Source organism: Podarcis muralis, chromosome 3 (genome assembly GCF_964188315.1).
Source record: "Podarcis muralis chromosome 3, rPodMur119.hap1.1, whole genome shotgun sequence".
Taxonomy (NCBI): domain Eukaryota; kingdom Metazoa; phylum Chordata; class Lepidosauria; order Squamata; family Lacertidae; genus Podarcis; species Podarcis muralis.
Window position 1 is genome coordinate 11,739,649 of NC_135657.1, and position 19,343 is coordinate 11,758,991.

The 19,343-nt window shown below is 39.1% G+C and overlaps 1 protein-coding gene across 7 annotated transcripts in view; it reads left to right on the top strand.

The window, feature by feature from the left end:
- Window positions 1–19,343, top strand: part of CCDC88A (coiled-coil and HOOK domain protein 88A) — an 80,104-nt gene that overhangs the window by 23,757 nt on the left and 37,004 nt on the right. For all 7 annotated transcript variants that reach the window (XM_028725114.2, XM_077925430.1, XM_077925431.1 and 4 more), the window contains exons 7-15: window positions 905–1,045; window positions 2,544–2,713; window positions 9,124–9,205; window positions 10,174–10,332; window positions 12,180–12,326; window positions 13,268–13,412; window positions 14,120–14,304; window positions 15,879–16,016; window positions 17,978–19,048. In XM_028725114.2, the coding sequence (XP_028580947.2) occupies window positions 905–1,045; window positions 2,544–2,713; window positions 9,124–9,205; window positions 10,174–10,332; window positions 12,180–12,326; window positions 13,268–13,412; window positions 14,120–14,304; window positions 15,879–16,016; window positions 17,978–19,048 (2,238 nt within the window). The remainder of the gene's footprint in view (window positions 1–904; window positions 1,046–2,543; window positions 2,714–9,123; window positions 9,206–10,173; window positions 10,333–12,179; window positions 12,327–13,267; window positions 13,413–14,119; window positions 14,305–15,878; window positions 16,017–17,977; window positions 19,049–19,343) is intronic.

Consider the following 19,343-nt stretch of genomic DNA (forward strand, 5'->3'; position numbering starts at 1 on the left):
CAAGACGAATGCCTCGCAAGACAAAAAACTCGCTAGACGAAAGGTTTTTCCGTTTTCGATTTGCCTCGCAAGACGAATTTCCCCTATGGGCTTGCTTCGCAAGACGAAAACGTCTCGCGACTTTGTTTTCTTTGTCTAAAAACAAAGACATGTTTTGTTTATAAAGTTAATTTATTTTCCCTTCAATTTTTGAACTGCTCTTTACAGTATGTGTGACTTTAAAGAGCAGTTAATAAACTGTTGTTTTACCAAATTTGGCTTTGTTTGGACTTTTTTTGACCATAGGAACGCATTAATTGATTTTCAATGCATTCCTATGGGATTTCGTGCTTCGCAAGACGAAAAATTCGCTAGACGACAAAAATTGCGGAACGAATTAATTTCGTCTTGCGGGGCACCACTGTATGGTTTAAAGAGATGTTATTGTTGTTGGTATCTGTGCAGTATTTGTGTTAACTACCACTAGCCCTGAATAGCAGTTGAGGAAGCCTTCATTTTCAAAATAAAATGGATTAGTTTTTTTATATTTGATTTATAGACTGCTTAATATAAAAAAAAATCTCTAAGTGGTTTACAGTAATTTTACTTCTAAACAGAGCTGGTTTTAATGTGCTAAATAAAATTATTTAAAAATAAGATATGCTGCTAAGGCTGTAATCAATATCTTCATTCTTGAAGGATAAGCCAAGGGAAACTATTCCCAAATCACTGGATTTTTCTTGGACTAAGTGGTACGGATTTCAGAATGTTCCTTAAAATGTATTTATGAATCTTTGTTTCTTAAAGCTGACGTGGACTTCAAATCTTTTGCTCCACATTAGGTTACATTCTATTAGCACATCTTTTCATAGTCTTATTATTGAAATAGCACAGTTTTCACTTTATTGTTATTTCTCATATGCAGGTAACTCATAATCAGGAAAATGTGTTTGATCTCCAGTGGATGGATGACAGTGCTCTGTCACATGACTGTATTGAGTCTCTCCTAAAAAATATGGCATTGCATTTAAAAAGGCTTATAGATGAACGAGATGAGCATTCTGAGGTATGTGTCGTACTAGTTTTCCCCTTCTGCTAATGGACTTTTAGTTATTAAAGAAGTGTGTTAATTAGAAAAAAGCCTGGGAGTATAACTGCTCAACTATTTGCAAATACTGAAATTTGATAGATTTGTAGATTTTGTTGATGTGTAGGTACACGTGGCCCCTTTCAGTGGTTATATTTTTAATATTACACTTCTTTAAAAACAACCAGCTTTTGCCTTAGTGCTAAAAATAGCTGGCAGCTAAAAGCAACGGTTGACCTGTTTGCACATCACATTAAACCATAGCTTAAAACCAACTATGGCTTTAAGTGAATGAACAGAGTGCTGATGCACTCCTCAGAAGTTCACGTAGCACTCTTCCCCTGCTCTTACTGTTGCCATTAGAATACAGAAATATGATTTTTAATTGTCGTCTTCTCAGTTCTCTAAACTGAGTGGTATTGGCAGATGAGCATCTTGGCCTTGAAAAATATGGGTTAAATTCACACACGCCTACTTATGGACTCAGAGGCAAGAATATTGAAAATCAGTTATCTAGTGTCATGGACTGGCTGGATGCAGAGGAGTAGTGGGAGCACCAGCTGGGGAACTCCTTAAGGAGCCCCCAGGGAAGAAGGCTCAGGTTCAGGGGATTGGCGGTGGGACAATGATGATTGGTCAGAGGGAGGAGGAGCAGACTGGGAAGAGGAGGAGGAGGAAGAGGTATTAGCAGCAGGAGAGGTGACAGGGTTTAGTGAACAGGCGGAATCTGTGGCAGAGAGCAGAGGGTGGCCAAGAGGCAGAGTGGAAACAGGCTGCTGAAGAATCCAGGGAGTCTCCCCCTCCTGCTGCATCCAGCTGCTCTCCTTGAACTCAGAGAAATGAAACAGGCAGAACAGAGAGTGGGTGTGTGCAGGCACAGCCTGAGCTTGCATGGGAAAGACCCTGGGGAGGAGAAGTCCTGGTGGACATTGGGAAGGCCTTCAGTCCTTGCAACTGCTTCATTGGGGCAAGACCTAGTACAGGGGTCTGAAACCTTTAAGACAAAAAGAGCCACTTGGACCCGTTTCCGAAGGGGAAAAAAGCTGGGAGCCGCAAAACCATTGCGACATTTAAAGCATGCGCGCCGCTGCCCTCCGATCTGACAGTGGGCGGGAAGGTGACGGGACAGTACGTGACTAACGCACACACCGCCCCCATGCAACGTCACAGCCAGTACAGCGCCTGCCACAGTGGGGAGTGTCGGGGCGCACAATGCGCCTCCTCCCCTCGCTAGTATCCACCCCGGAGCCGCGGCAAAGGTGTAAAAGAGCCACATGCGGCTCCGGAGCCGCGGGTTGCAGACCCCTGACCTAGTAAGAGTTACTGAGACCAGTAGGCGTGAGCTGTAGTTTGTTTCCTTAAATAAAAATTTAACTGCCCTGGCCTCGGGTGATTCCCCCCCCCCATTGCTGACCTACACCTGACTCCAGCCCTGACATGCTTATGTGGTAATCAAAGATTTCATGTTGTATCTTAGACTATCATAGAACTCTCTGAAGAACGAGACTCTCTTCATTTTCTACCTCATGCATCAGCAGCACAATCACCTTGTGGATCTCCAGGCATGAAGCGCACTGAAAGTAGGCAGCACTTATCAGTGGAACTAGCAGATGCCAAAGCAAAGATCAGAAGGCTTAGACAAGAGCTGTAAGTACACTGTGAAGAGTGCTAGACGGCACTGAGAAACTGTGGGCCCTTGGGGAAGTAGTGTAGAAATAGCCTTTTTAGCTTGAAGTTTTATATTGTTAGTATCTGTGTTATATATGCTGCTGTAGTTGTGTATCAGACTTGTATATGTGGTTAGTTAACAGTTCATGCCTATTTTCAGTTCAGATAGTTGGTAAGATGGAAAATAATGCTTAAAGTATCTTACATTCTTATAAGGGCTTCCAAATTCACCTTCTGTCTTATCTCAGTTACAATACTCCTAGGGTCAGGGTGTTTGAGTTTAACTTTCAAGTAAACAAGTGTAGATTTTGAATGATAAGTCACTTGGTGACTTCAATATGACTTCCAGTTATATGAATGTAGAACTGCAGCATAATTCTGTTGTGCTTACGCAGAGAAATATAAGCATTTTTGCAGTTTGGCTCCTCTCTTTTCCAATGGTGTATTGGTGGTTTTGCAGGAATGAATTTCTGGATGAGTTCAGTATTTTTATAAAAAGATACGCAAGCACTTTGCACACATATTTAGGCTTGCAATCATTTTCCTTTTCTGAAGGTCAGTATCAAAAGTTCCTCAGTCTTTTGGTGATGGCTTGTGAAGTGGTGTGAAGTACAGGCTTTTCTGCGTAGATTCGGGGAAAGCATTGGAACCTGAGTTTGTTGCAGGATGTGGTCCCTATGTTTATATATCCCTGTTGTGCTGTCTTTTGTTGTGGGTAAATAACTTTTAGATTAAGGGAGTATCTCTAAGCAAGGACAGGCTTACCACTCAAAGGTCATAGAATTGTAGAATTGTAGAGTTGGAAGGGACCCAGAGGGTCATCTAGTCCAACCCCCTGTAAAGGCTCTTTTGAGAGATTTTGGACTGTAGAGAACACTGGACCTTTGGAGTTATGCTAAATGGCTACTAATTTAACAGCCTTATCCCAAAAGATTAAGAATAAATGTTAGTTGACAAATTTGTAAGAAGGTGGTGTTGGTGGTGTTTTTAAGTTGGCATTTGGTCTCTCATGTCCCTTCCTCTTCCATAGGGGAAGAATTTGGCAATCCTGACCAGCTGTGTGGCCTTAAAACATTTCTTGATTATAAGAATCTGAGACTGCTCTGAGCTGCAGCTCACTTTTTTAAAAATTACCTAAAGGGGTGGTAGTTGGAGGCAGAAAATGTCTATGAACAGTGGTATAGAGAAACAAGAATTTAGGGCAGTACAGCTCTGGTACTTTTGTCATAGCAGGATGACAGCACCATCCTTGCCATGGTTGTTTTATGGTTGACAGCTCCTAATAACTTTCTCTGCTGCTTTTGCGGATTTGTAATGAAGGGACAAAGCTTCCTGCACTTCTAGATTCTCCTTGGAGGTGTGACTGTGGACTTTTTGGTTTATGGCTAATGAAGGCTGTCATGAAGAGTGCCTACACTTTAAAATTTACCCCATCCCACTGACTTTGAAATCTACTGCCAGAAGCCACTATCTAAGTCTATTATACCAAATTCTAGGGTATTTTCGCCAATCTTTATCAGCTAGGATTTTCAAGGGTCTAACCTGGAACCAGTCACCTCCTTTCTTCCAGACATTGAATACTTATTGGTGACTGACAATGAAGTAAGCCTTCTAAGTAAGATTAAATTTTGGATATTATACACTCAATTCTGAGTCTGCAAACAAATCGGTTTTGTGTCAGTTTTCCTAAGTAAAGGATTTATTTGCAAAATATGTGGCAAATGCACGATAGCTGGCAGAAGGTGACAGCCCCTGGTGGGGTCAGCTTAGGTTAATGAAGTTGTTTTGCACTCAGCAACAGTTGTACTGGATGGCTATACAATTGTTTGCCATTATCATGCCACAATAGTCTTTTAAAATAACTTTATTTTGGGTTTTTAAAAATCCGTAAAAACAAGTGTTATCACCACATCCCTCAAATCAGGGTGTTGTGTTAGAAGAAATTTCTGCTTATTCTATCAGCTTTAACCTAAGTTGCCCAACAGCTGTTCCTTAATTGTCTGGCCTTCTATTTAATTTTCTGATGTGTGCCATATGGTGCTGGGAACTTTGCCATTTGAATAATGGGAGGGTGTGCCTTTATGCCAGTGCCTGAGGTCAGCTCGATGACACCCCACTCAGTTGGGCTATTAACAGTGTGTCCCCTTTGAGTGGTATGCCTTCTGAGCTTTCTGGAATCCAGCCACATGCATGTGTGTTCACTTGCTTTGTCTCATACACTGGGCTGCTTGACAGCTATGATGCTGCTCCCAAATGATAAAGTCCTATCCTGTCATTCATTGAACAGATTATAGCATGTATATTGAGTTTTCCAAGACAATAGCACTCAAATCTGAGAGTTAGTGTTGAATTGTCATTGTAGGAACTGCAGACCGGTGTTTTGAATCGTAGCCCAGCCATGAACTCTGTGAGTGGCCTTAATAGACCCATATAAAATCTCAGTTATTCATCCCCATAATTGTGTGAGAGAAGTGATTCAAACACACTATAAATTGCAAGGTTTATTATTACCTGTCACCAAGACTAATTCAGCCATCTTAGAGTTTTGTTATGGAACAGAGTTGCAAAGATACTAGCAAAAGCTCAACGCATACTGGGCAACCCCAACCCTGTTTAGAGACTGGATGACTAAGAAAACAGGGTAATCCAGGGTAGAACTTCTTTCCCAACTGCCAGTCAAAAGTTGATTATATATCAAGTACCTATCTGAAACATTTGTGAGCACATGATGTTGCTCAGATTCCATCTAATTATATTAATAACTTTAGTGAATTCACTTTGGTTGATTGTGTGTTTCATCACTGATTTTGCACTGGACTGCAGCAGTGATAGTCTGGGTGAGTTCCAATGGTGGTTTTCATCAAATAATACAATAGAGGACAAACATGATATTGGGACATTTACAGGATAGCCTATACCTGCTAAGTATACTAAGAATGATGTAATTCTTACAAAAGAGTTTTGACTATATCTTCTAAAACTGACAGAGTTAATTGTTATCTCACTTCAACTCTCTCTCCGCCCCACAAGCATACACAAAGTAATATATTTTAGTCATCATGAACACTGGAATATAAGAGAAACAGATCTCATTTTCTGATGTGTGGATTATTACATGTCTGATGAAGTGAGCTTACTCAAGATATTCTGTAAACAGCTGCACTAGGAAAATTAATGCAAATTGCTGTTATTAATTTGACTGGCAGTTAATAGACTAAACAGTGCACACTGCTGCATTCTGTATAATTAAAAACAAATCATTTTATACTGTAGTTGAAGCACACAATTGGAGGTATAGACATCACTGAGAGCATGTTACCACGTGTGCAGTGTGTTGGATTTATTTACAAAAAAAGTTACAAATAAAATGCTAAATTTATTGATTAAGTTGTTTTTAGTAGTTAGTACTACTGTACCCTGTAAATTACATTGCACTTAAAATTGCATATACAACAAGAAACTGATATACAGTGGTACCTCGGGTTACAGACGCTTCAGGTTACAGATTCCGCTAACCCAGGAATAGTACCTTGGGTTAAGAACTTTGCTTCAGAATGAGAACAGAAATCATGCGGTGGTGGCGGGAGGCCCCATTAGCTAAAGTGGTACCTCAGATTAAGAACGGTTTCAGGTTAAGAACGGACCTCCAGAACCCGAAGTGTTTGTAACCCAAGTTGTTTGTAACCCGAGGTACCACTGTACTTATTTTAGGAAACTGCCTTATATCAAGTCAGAATGTTGACGCATCAAGTCAGCGTAGTCTGACTAGCAGTGCCTCTAAGGTTTCAAGCAGGAAACAATTCCAGCCTACCTGGAGATGCCTGGGATTGAACATAGATATAACCTTCTGATCTGTGTCCCTTCCTCTCAGAGTTCATGTTCTGGTTCCATTTACAGCTTTCTCTACTAACTGCAATAGCGTTTACCAGTATTTTCAATTCTTTATCTCTCTTGCATTTTTCATATCTCAGTCACAGCTCTTTTAAACACATATATATTATTTCAACTCCCCATCCCATCCATTCAGAATGCGAGTAGAGTCCTGAATAAGTTTTTAGTCTCCAATAGCTCTTTCTGTTCCCCCCTAAAATGTGTAACACCTCAATTTCCTATACTGAACATTTGACCATTCAGCACAGCCTGTTTAATGAAAGAGAGCAGTACTTTTATAACAGACAACATAACATACAATGATGGAACCTTCTCCCTATTGCATTAATTGAAAAGTCTTTTCTGAGGATTGTGAACTGTAGTATTTGGTGAGGATTGCCAAAAATTGGGCAGAGACACCTTGGGCAAGCTGTCTCTGCCAGATTTTTGGCGATCCTCTTCTCTCGCTGCAGCTTCCTATTCCACATCCCAGGATTTTCCTGAGGGTTCCCTGATTACAATCCCAATGCCTTTTGTCTAGTTGATGACTGAAGGGTCTTACAGTGCTTCAGCGAGAAATGTTTCATTAAAAACCCACACATGTATGGAGATTTAAAGAGCAATTACTATAAAAACATGTTTGTGTGTATTCTTGCAAGTTATTTTCCTCAAACTTAACCCTATGTACACGGAATCTTTTATATAATGTCAGATTTAGACTGTGATTTTCTAATCTTGAATAATTTGGATATCTTACCTTCATTTTGATGAAGCTTGAATTAAATTTCCATTGGGCATGTAAAAATTCATAATAAACTTGGATTCTTTGTAGTATGTATAAGGATAGGAAGAGAACATTTATTTACACATCCTTGCAGAAGTAGATCAGAGGATAATAATTGACATTTTGAGCATTAGACATTGAAAATAAAGCATATGTGATGTGACTGTTGACTAGGGTTTGCCTGCTTTTTAATGAACTTTTGTAGTCCTGCTTTTTAGCAGTAGTTCAAGCTTAAGGAATTGGCAGGTGAAACTTTCCTGTTCGAAAAGTAGGTGATCTGATCCATTTGAGATTTCATTTATGCTAGTAGGCTTTATACAACTCTTTATTTGGTTTTAAAACGCAGAGCTAATAACGCTTACTGCAGTGGTTCCCAGTTGGTGATCCACAGACCCCAGGGGGTCCAGTGTAACCCACCCAGGGGGTCATAGAATCATAGACCATGGCCCATGGTCATAGAATCATAGACCATGGTCAGCTGGGGAGGGGGGCTATTGGGTTGCTATTTTTATTTTGATTATGTAGTTTGTGGTTTTATATTTTGATTTTATTCTGTAAACTGCCTTGAGACCTCCAGGTATAGGACAGTATATACATTCAATAGATTTTTTTAAAAAATTACGCGCGCACACACACTGTCCAAGCATCCCGTTTCACAGTGCCCGAAACCACATGAGATCGCAGGGCCCCCAAACACACATTTTTGGGCGCTGTGCTCTCTCGCAGGACTGCAGCCCGGAAGATGCACACCATAGTTTTGCGCAGGGACATGTTGGAGGGTATGTGGTACCATTCACATAACAAAAACTACCACAGATATATCAACATTTTCAAAAGCAGGGGATCCTAGTTAATTGGGAACCACTGTCTTACTTGATATGCTGTTAACTTTTGAAGAAATCTGTGCTCCCCAGGTAAAGAGCAAGCCTGTGTTCATGAGAAACATGTTAGATAAATTGTACAGTGGTGCCTCGCAAGACGAAATTAATTCGTTCCCTGAGTTTTGTCGTCTTGCGATTTTTTTTGTCTTGCGAAGCAAGGTGCCGGGAAAGTTTTGGAAAAGCTTCAAAAATCACAAAAGTCTTTAAAAACCTCAAAAAAGGCTACCACACCGCGTTCTATGAGTTGCTCCTCGAAGTCAAGTCGCAACTGTATTAACGGTGTTAAGAAAAAGGAAACAAACTTGCAAGACGTTTCCGTCTTGCGAAGCAAGCCCATAGGGAAAATCGTCTTGCGAAGCAGCTCAAAAAACAAAAAACCCTTTCGTCTAGCGAGTTTTTTGTCTTGCGAGGCATTCGTCTTGCGAGGTACCACTGTACTCACTAAGCTGCAAACCTACAGGGAGTACTGAAACCAAAGAAAAGTGGATTGTCAAGAAAAGTCATAGAAGCAGGGAGGGGACCTTCCTGCCTGCAGTTTTTGCTTCAGAACACTCCACACCACTCTCCCCCATCAAGTTAAAAAATGCATGTGATGTGTGGGTGTTTTTGGGGGAACCATTGAAGGAAGCGACTTAGAGTGCAGAGAGTTAAGCACACTCCCAGTTCTTCCTTGTTCATAGTTGGTGAATCCAGAAGTTGGTTTTTTTTTGAAAGACAAACAAAAAGCACTCTTCAGGGGTTATGGGCATCAGAAGTATAAATTCTGGTGTGAACTATGAAGGGGAAGTCTATTCATTTTGTTCTGTCCCTTTCTTCTTTAGTTCCTGTTTTTAATTAAATAATTTTATTTTTAGTGAGGAGAAGACTGAACAGTTACTGGATTGTAAGCAAGAACTGGAACAAATTGAAGCTGAATTGAAAAGACTGCAACAAGAGGTTTGGAAATTAAAGATAACTTCTCAGGCCATTGTGCTTAGATTAAGTATAGTTTATCAGTTTAATTAATTACATGTGTTGTCATGCTCCAAGCTAGGACCCTGAATTAAATAGGTTTTTGTGCTAAGGAGCTCTGCGTTCTGCCTCAAGTCCATATTTTGGTTTTTTTGGATGTAGTATTTTCCTGTTCTACTTGAGGTTCATTCAAATGTTTGGCCAATATGATATTATAAATTATATGAAACGTGTATTGAAAAGTGTTTCCAAAAACATGGAAGAATAAAACTGACATGTAGAAAAAACAATTGGCATTACTTTTATAATGAGTTGTTATTGATTTCATCAGGTTTTAATGACAAGTCATCAAACATAACTTGATTCCTACAGTTTAATTGAGTTTAAAGCAAGCAGAGCATGTTTGTGAAACTGGTCATTGGACAACTCAGTCTCCTCAAGGGAATAATTCCTTTGAAGAGGAACATTACAGCATTGAAATTGCCTCAACACTTTTATATACATATAAGAAATAACATAGTTATCCTGGGATTAAGATAATTATTTGATTCCCACCTTTTCGGTAAAAGTAGCAATCGTGTTACAGTAATTGTTTCAAAATTTCAGTGAGAAGGCGAATTTCCAGCTAAATAATGAGATTAATAATATATTGGGGCTTCAGTTTTCCCCACAATTACTTTGAAGCAAACCTCATTGAAGTCATGCTTATGTCCATGTAAACTTGCATAGGATTGAATTGCATGCAACGCATGCAGATTTCGTACGTGGATCTGAATGCATTTTGTGTTTTGCTTCTCATTGCCTTTAGTATTTTGAATAGCTTAGTGTCTTTCTCCAAGCTTTAATTTTGCCATCTTGCATGAAAACTCAGTGTTGCTCACTGCAGATCTGTGATGTCAATGTTTTCTTCTACAAAATCATTAATAATTAAATATGTTTCTTTCGTTTGCTAGAATATGAATTTGCTTTCAGATGCCCGTTCTGCCAGGGTGTACCGTGATGAACTTGATGCTCTCAGAGAGAAGGCAATCAGGGTTGACAAGCTTGAAAGTGAAGTCAGTCGGTATAAGGAGAGGCTACACGATATTGAATTCTACAAGGCTAGAGTAGAGGTGACTTGAAATTCAAACATTAAAAATTAAAGGTTTTATTCATTAGTAGCTTCTGAATCTGGTTGTTTTTAAGTCCTGGTTTTCACGTAATGGAAAGCTGTGACTAACTGCAACTTCCTAGTTTCTTTCCCTGCTTGTGTGACTCGGGAGCAAAGCAGTTTCATACTAGGGGTTGTATACAAGCACACAAAACTTGTGCACGTCAGTCACTTAATCCTACCCTTCTGTACTGGAGGTTTGTTTGTTTGTTTTTACTGTTGGGATTTTGGTGTTTGGATTTATTTATTTTTAAGATTGTTATTACCATTTTTCATAATACAATAAGACATAGAAATGTAGGGGGAAAATCAAAAACAGGGTCAGGAGCAAATCAGCCATAAATCATATGATGTAAGTGAAGTTAACTCTTTACTAGAAAAACAGGACCTGCTCAGGAGTGCCAGGCCTAATGTGCACAACAATGCTTTGGTGGGTATTGCCCCTATGAGGCAATTATGGAGACTGGAGGTCCCCGCCTTCCCACAGCTGCCTAAGCCTCCTCCTCTCCCCAGGTCCTTCCCAAGCACCTGAGACTACGCCACCGTGCCTATCTGTGCTCCTCCTGCTTCATACCTCTGCTGGACCTGGAAGACCAGGAGGGAGGGGAGTCTGTTGCAGCAAGGCGGGGAGAAACCATTGCTTTTTCACTGGCTGACTTGTCTCTGCCTCTTGGCCCTCCTTTCCTGCTTCTGCCTCTGCTTCTGATTCTGGACTTCTCTCTGCCACAGACTTGCCCTGCTCATTAAAGCCTGTTACCTCTTGAACTCCCAACACCACCTCCTTCTGGGTTTCTCCTTTTGACTTCTCATTGTATGCCCACCACCAATCCCTGGGCTCTAAGCCTCCTTCCCTCAGGGGTTCCCCAGTCGGTGCCTCCCACCATTCCTCTGCCTCCAGCTATTCCATGACATACAGGTATAAAAAGTACATATAGAATTGGAATCTTCTCTTAAAGAGAGTTGTAACCCTTACTGTCCAAAGAATGTAACATCTCCTCCCAGCTCTCACCTAGGATCTTTCCTTTCTCCTCCCAGCCTCTCACCCTGGGAGACCAACATACACAGAGTCTCTCCATCAACCATCTACCACCCCCATGAGTGTACAATCCCTGGACCCTAATAATGCCTCAAGCAGAGGACTTGGTGTTTGAATTTAGAATAATCTGCTTCTGTGACTTCCAAAGTGGATTCTGAATATTAATACGATTTTAGCTCAGGGGCCAGAATGATGTAGCTGTAACTGTCAGGAGGTCCTACACACGAGTAGGAGTCCAACAGAGACACATGCCCGACTGGCATGTTCTCTCCCTCCTGGTCGTTCATTTAGGAGATTCAAATGCTTCTCCAACCCGAACATCACAGCGACTGATAACAAGAGGCATCAGCACACTTCAGGATCAGCATAGGCAGTCAGCGTTCCGACTCAGTTGTGCAGCTTTTTGGCTAAACTACATTTATTTACATATACACACTTGGAGCATCGTAACTCAGCTCCTTCCTCTTCAGCATCAGACAGTGAAGAGAAAGGACAAAAATCCTACATCATGGAAACACAGTAATAAAAACGTCCTGTCTCTGTCGCTTCCCACAATGTGGAATGAAAACATACCCCGTCATGTGATAAAAACAATCCCATGACTGCAACACTGGGAATGAATCCTAACAGTAACTTCATCAAACCTTTGTGTGTGTGACACAACTCTGTTAAAAGCTTAATTCAGCAAATGATCACTTTTGTTCAGTTCATGCCATTTTTATGTTCTTTGACACAGTGATCCTCAGCTTCAGTTTTCTTTCGGATTATTGTAGGAGCTAAAAGAAGATAATCAAGTACTGCTAGAAACAAAGACAATGTTGGAAGATCAGTTGGAGGGAACCCGAGCCCGTTCTGATAAACTGCACGAACTGGAAAAGGAAAACCTGCAGTTAAAGGCAAAACTTCATGATATGGAAACGGTGAGCATACAACATGAGGCATCAGATGTGTAGGTTTTAAAAACAGAATTATGCAGGATTAATTATTATAGGTGACATCCAGTGATTTTTGCCTATTTGCTTAGTGGGACTTCCTACCTGTGTGTTCCAGATCTGCTCTGGAGAGTCCCCTAACTCTGGACTCCTGCTGCATGAGCAAAAGCCTGCTCACGTGACATTGAATGTCACTCTATGAATCTGCTAAGCCATAGTTTGTTAACAAACACAGAATGTTGGCTTTATATTGAATCAGGCACTTGGTTTATCTAGCTTAGTACTCTCCAGAGTTTTGGACAAGAGGATTTCCAGCCTTGAGATTTCAGGGATTGAACCTGGGACCTTTTGTATGCAAAGTTTGTGCTCTTCCACTTAAATATCGCCATTCTACTAACCTCATCTTTACTAAAACAATTTAAAAAGTTATTAATGATACTATGTTGTGCTTGATTTTTTTTAAAAAAAATCAACCGGTTTTATTTATTTTTTATTATTTATTTGTTTGTTTGTTTGCTTGCTTGCTTTTTTCTTAAGAAACAAGGATGTTTGATATAGAATGATTTTGGTAACACTGTATTGCTATAACATTCATTAAAAAAAATAATGGTTGATTTTTAAAAATTATGTTTTCAAGGATAGGATAGCATAGCATCATAATCTTTAACATCTGATAATAAGATTGTATATTCAGGGGGCGACCATTTTCAGGGGGCAGAATGTTGGGGGGGGGGCAGGGAGTGATTATGGACACTCTACCGGCATAAGTTTAAATAAGTTTTTTCCCCAATGCTAACACTAGATCAAGATCCTTTAACATAAAAAGATTAAGTCAGTAGCATTTTGCAAAATTTTTGTTACTGAAATAGGTTTGTGCACTTTGAGAAGAACTTTTAAAGAGTTTTTCCCCCATATAAACAATGTTTAAGGAACGTGATATGGACCGGAAGAAAATTGAGGAACTTATGGAGGAAAATATGACACTTGAAATGGCTCAGAAGCAAAGTATGGATGAATCACTGCATTTGGGCTGGGAACTTGAACAAATAAACAGATCATCCGAACTTTCTGAAGGTAGATGAAGATTTAATTCTGCATTTTCTTATTTTTTTCTGTTTATATGGGAAATAGGCAGCTGAACATTGCAAATACTCCACATGCTGTAAACAGATATTCTGTAAACAGTTCTCCTTGGATGGGCCCAAAGATGTAGCCATGTGAACAAAGTAATATGGCTCAACAATAGGTGAACCATACGCTTCAGGTTACAGACTCCGCTAACCCAGAAATAGTACCTCAGGTTAAGAACTTTGCTTCAGGATGAGAACAGAAATCGTGCAGCGGCGGCACAACAGCAGCAGGAGGCCCCATTAGCTAAAGTGGTGCTTCAGGTTAAGAACAGTTTCAGGTTAAGAACAGACCTCCGGAATGAACTAAGTACTTAAACTGAGGTACCACTGTAGTTTAAGGAAGGTTGCTGGTTGGATTCACATGTAACTCCAAGCCAGAGTTAAAACACACAAAAGTGTGTAAGCCAGCAACACACCATTATGTCACATCATGTTTTGTTGACAGTAGACAAATGATCATTAAATTATGGCTTAGTCTTATGGGATATTATGTCTTCAGCGGTGTGTGGCAGCAGCACGATCAAATAGGGAGTGGTTTGGTTCGCTTCAACATGGTTCCAAGGGTGCAGTGTCAATTGCATATAAGAAATATATACAGATAATGGATGGGAAACTTAAGTCATTGCCATTTTTTTTTAAACAAACCCACAGCGCCACGAAAGTCACTTGGTCATGAAGTGAATGAACTGACATCAAGTAGGTTACTGAAACTAGAAATGGAAAACCAAAGTTTGCTAAAGACTGTGGAAGAGTTGCAAAATGCAGTGGGATCTGCTGAAGGCAGCAGTTCAAAAATGCTGAAAATGGAAAAGGAAAACCAAAGACTAAGTAAAAAGGTACCATTTTTATTGTATTTTTAAAATAGGAAGAAGGTAAATCCCAGCAAATAATTCAAAAATGGAGTTTCTAAAAACATCTTAGACTGTTAAAGTTTCTGTAAGCTTTCTATCATGAACTTCATTGTAGGTTCCCTGTCTTAAGTCTCATTTTAAACAAATGTTTTGTTTAATATTATCTGTGTATGTTTAGCCAGAGGATTTACTGATTAGTTTGACAAGCATTTTCTGAAATAAAGCAGCTGTAAATGGCTTACTTTTTTTTGGTATACTTTTTCAAAATTATATATATTAAATATGTGGCCTATTTATTAGTTAGAACTTTTCTGCCCTGTTTCAGGTAACTTTTCTCAAAATTGGAACAGGACAGAAAAAATATGAAGAAACACAATTGACAAATGCCTTTTGATACATAATAAAGAAAACAAAAATTCTGCTTTGTTCTAAACCCATCTTTTTAAATTTTGTGGTGTTATGCTACCTAGAAATATTTCATCGAGGTACCGCATTTTTTTCTCTATAAGACTCACTTTTTCCCTCCTAAAAAGTAAGGGGAAATGTGTGTGCGTCTGTCTTATGGAGCGAATGCAGGCTGCACAGCTATCCCAGAAGCCAGAACAGCAAGAGGGATTGCTGCTTTCACTGTGCAGCGATCCCTCTTGCTGTTCTGGCTTCTGAGATTCAGAATATTTGTTTTCCTCCTCCAAAAACTCGGTGCGTCTTGTGGTCTGGTGCGTCTTATAGAGCAAAAAATACGGTATATTTTGCTGTAACTGTATATTAATGTTTTGGTGGGTTACACACACTCTTAAGTTTCCCTTGGCAAACCAGGCTTCTAAACAGCAACCACTTTTGAAGGCACAGTTTGGAATCAAAGCACACCTGCAAATACCATAAAAGGGGCTGGTTATCAGTGCTAATCAGCAGACCAGGAGCCTTCCATTTTTTATTAACTGCAGTTGCCTGTTTCTTCTATACCCAACAAAGAATGATTAATCCTAACAATGGTTTAGTTGAAACAAGCCACCTTCAATCCTTCAGTTATGAATCTGACTTGTTTCAACAAATTGTAGTTAAGATTAACCTACAGTAGAGCTGGGATGTAATGCTAAACTCTGGCTAATCAAAAAACAGATGTGAAAGCTGCTGATCTACACTTCACAGCCACACTGGTGGAGGAGAATGTAGAAGCCCAAGGCTTGCTGCAGTTTATCGCTATCAAAATAATGATTTATTATTATATTTAAAGTGTTTTTGATTCTAATACAAATAACTGTTTTAATCCACAAGATGTTCAATGTATTTTAACACTCTTTTACAAAATACAGTATAAATTCTTGTGCAGAACAATATTTTCAATAGAAGCTACATAATTTTTCAGAAATAAAGGTATTGAAAAACCAGATATTCTGGACACTTCTGTATGTTGTCCTTGGTCTTTAATTTCTCTTATAGGAAAATTTCATTTTGGGGAATACAGACTTAAGAAACAAATAATAGCTAAAAACTTTCGGCATATCTTATACACTGTAATGTGAAATTTTATCAATTTTATTTTGTTTTTCTCTCTCTAGCTGGAAGGACTTGAGAAGGAACTTTCTGAAGAGAAACAAGGTCTTCAGAATAGTCAGAATCTTAGCAAAGATCTAATGAAAGAGAAAGCCCAACTTGAAAAGACTATTGAGACTCTAAGAGAAAACTCGGAGAGACAGGTAAAATGACAAAGATTTCTGCTTGTCAACCATAACTTTCTTTAGATGGTCAAGACTGACATTTTAAAATAATTGTATATGTTATATTATAGGATATGGTAATCATGGTCAATTTTTCCGGCTACCATTTCCATGTTTTTTCAAAGATGTTATTTGCCTTTTTCTATTTCTCCACTTTGTCAGAATGCCTTGTGGGTGGACTATGTCCATGTTTTTCACTAGTATCTAAGCAGGCAGAGAAGCTTCGTGCTTTAGTAATTGTCTGTACTGCGTTTCTTTCAGTCCTAGTGTTTTCTAACATTGCAATCCTAACAATGGATTGTCTCCAATGCTAATCGTACTTGGAGTAGCTACAGTGACATTAATAAGCTCTTTTAATTTACGGTCCTTAATTTCAGTGGCTCTATTCTGAGCAAAACTTAGTTGGCTACAACCCTGTTTACCCCAAAGTTCTGTATTTTTCTGTGTATAAGACTAGGGATTTTTTTTTACCAAAAAATTAGGTTTAAAATTGGGCTCATCTTATACACGGGTAGTGCTGAGGGGTGTGTTCTTAATTTGGAGCCCCCCAAAATAGGGGCGTGTTGTACATGGTGGCATCTTATACACGGGAAAAATACGGTAAGTCTAGTTGAATTCATTGTGACTTACTGAGTTAAATAGAATTGGAATTGTGATTCAAGGATCCGTCACCCGCTTTAAGATAAGAAAGACACATGGACACGGTATATAAGGTTAATGGGCTAAAAAAGGCCACAACTTTATTGATTACAGCATGTGAGAGGTATTGGCTTAGGCGTTGGATAAACCACAGCGAGTGACTCCACCCCCTCAGGGAGGGGTGAGTCTATCAAGGGTTAACCACCAGTGGGAGGAGCCTGTTGATGCAAATACAACTGAAAGCTCCCCCTGATGTCACCGGGGGTCGTGCCATGGGGTAGCAGCACAATGGACAGGAAGCGCTGCCGCTGCTGCAGCCGCGTTTGAGCGACGAAACCCTGCCCACAAGCCTCCACCTGGTTCGTTGGCTACCCGGGGGCGTGGTGCGGCAGCCGGGATGGTTGGGCAGGGGCCAAAACACCCCCTGCCAAGGGGGGAAACAGCTCCCGCTCACAACTTCTCCCCTCTGCAAGGAGGAGAGGCTTTGCAGTTTAAGTGCTTAACTAAGGCCTTCCTCCTTGGCAAAACCTTTCCAATTCTACTTTAGTTCTTTGGGTCATACAACCATTCATAATCTTGAGCTCAAAGAAGTCCAGGTACCTAAATGTTTGCCTTCCATCCTCAGTCAGTACTGTTAAATGAAACCCCATATGTTGGTGTAGCAGACAGAATTCTTAAAGAAGAACCCCGTGAGATTCTAGAGCATCTTGCTCTCCAATGACCCAAAATAGGATGAGATCTAGGTTTAATAGGTTTGTAGGTGAGGCAGTTCTGTGATTGCTTCACAGCATACCAAAGATTCAAACTGACTTAATACTTTTGTGTTCTTTAATGCTTGAAATATTTTTTGTAACTAATTTTGTTAATGTAAAATCTTTTTAGCCTGGTTTAAACTTTCATTTCAATTAGAAGTTATCTGAAAGTACTAAATAGGCCTAGGATTAAATTAGGAGTTAATTAAATAAATGAGATTTAGAATGTTAAGAAAAGTTAAGAAATTTGACTAAAATTGGAATATTGTTTTTGAATAATGATATTGGAAAACTGCTACATTCAGTTACAAGGAAATTCAGATGGGAGGGTCTAGAGGAAGTCAAGCAATATGTTCATGAGGTTGGAAGTTTAATTAATTAATCAATTTGTATTGTTTGTGTTTGTTGTTATATCTGTTTTTATTCGCTTTATTTGTTTTATGTGGTTTTTTTATTTGTTTCAGTTTTATAGTATGTGTTATATTTGTATGAAACTCAATAAACATTATTGTAAAAAAATAAAAATAAACTTTCATTTCAATTACTTAGATTAAAATCCTGGAACAAGAGAATGAGCATTTGAATCGAACAGTGGCTTCCCTCAGACAGCGTTCACAAATCAGTGCTGAAGCAAGAGTGAAAGATATTGAAAAGGAAAATAAAATTCTCCATGAATCTATTAAAGAGACAAGCAGTAAATTAAATAAGATAGAATTTGAAAAGAAGCAACTGAAGAAAGAGTTAGAGCATTATAAAGAGAAGGGAGAAAGAGCAGATGAACTGGAGAAAGAAGTTCAACATCTTGAAAAAGAAAACGAACTATTACAGAAAAAGATTACCAACTTAAAGATTACATGTGAAAAAATAGATTCCTTAGAACAAGAGAACTCAAGTCTAGACACTGAAAACAGAAAGCTGAAAAAGGCTCTAGATAGTCTTAAAAATCTCAGCTTTCAATTAGAGTCATTAGAGAAAGAGAACACACAACTTGATGAAGAGAATTTAGAGCTCAGAAGAACAGTTGAAACTTTGAAAAGTACAAATATCAAGATGGCTCAGTTAGAGCTAGAAAATAAAGAACTGGAAAGTGAGAAAGGACAGCTTCAAAAGAGCCTGGATCTTATGAAAACTTCTTTTAAGAAGACCGAACGCTTAGAAGTAAGTTATCAGGGTTTGGATACAGAAAACCAAAGACTGCAGAAAGCCCTAGAAAACACCAACAAAAAGATTCAGCATCTAGAAAGTGAACTACAGGATCTAGAGACGGAAAATCAAACCTTACAAAAAAACCTGGAAGAACTCAAAATCTCTAGTAAACGCTTAGAAAAATTAGAAAAAGAGAACAAGCTTTTGGAACAAGAGACCTCTCAGCTAGAAAAAGATAAGAAACAGCTGGAAAAAGAGAACAAGAGGCTTCGACAACAAGCAGATATTAAGGACAGCACATTAGAAGAAAATAATGTAAAAATTGGTGATCTGGAAAAAGAGAACAAGTCACTCGTTAAGGAAATTGGTATATGTAAAGAAGCTTCTATTCGTTTAAAAGAGATTGAAAAGGAAAATAAAGAGCTTGTAAAAAGAGCCACCATTGACAAGAAAACACTTGTCACATTACGGGAGGTAATATTTCCTACTGAATGATATACTATAATTATAAAGGGTAATGCAGCTGTAACATTCAGAAAATTCTAACTGTCAGTTTCATGCAATAATTCATGCAAATTTAATGTATTTTTGTTTTATTTGTATATTCATGAGCTTGGTGGATTCTTAGTTGCTCATACATTAAGAAGAAATGGTGACAGAAGATGTTCATACTTCTTTTTGTGCCCCCTGTGTTATGAGCAAAGCAGAAATGTTTGCATTTGAGCTGTGTGAATATCATGGACTCGCACACTGCAATGCAGGCAGCAGT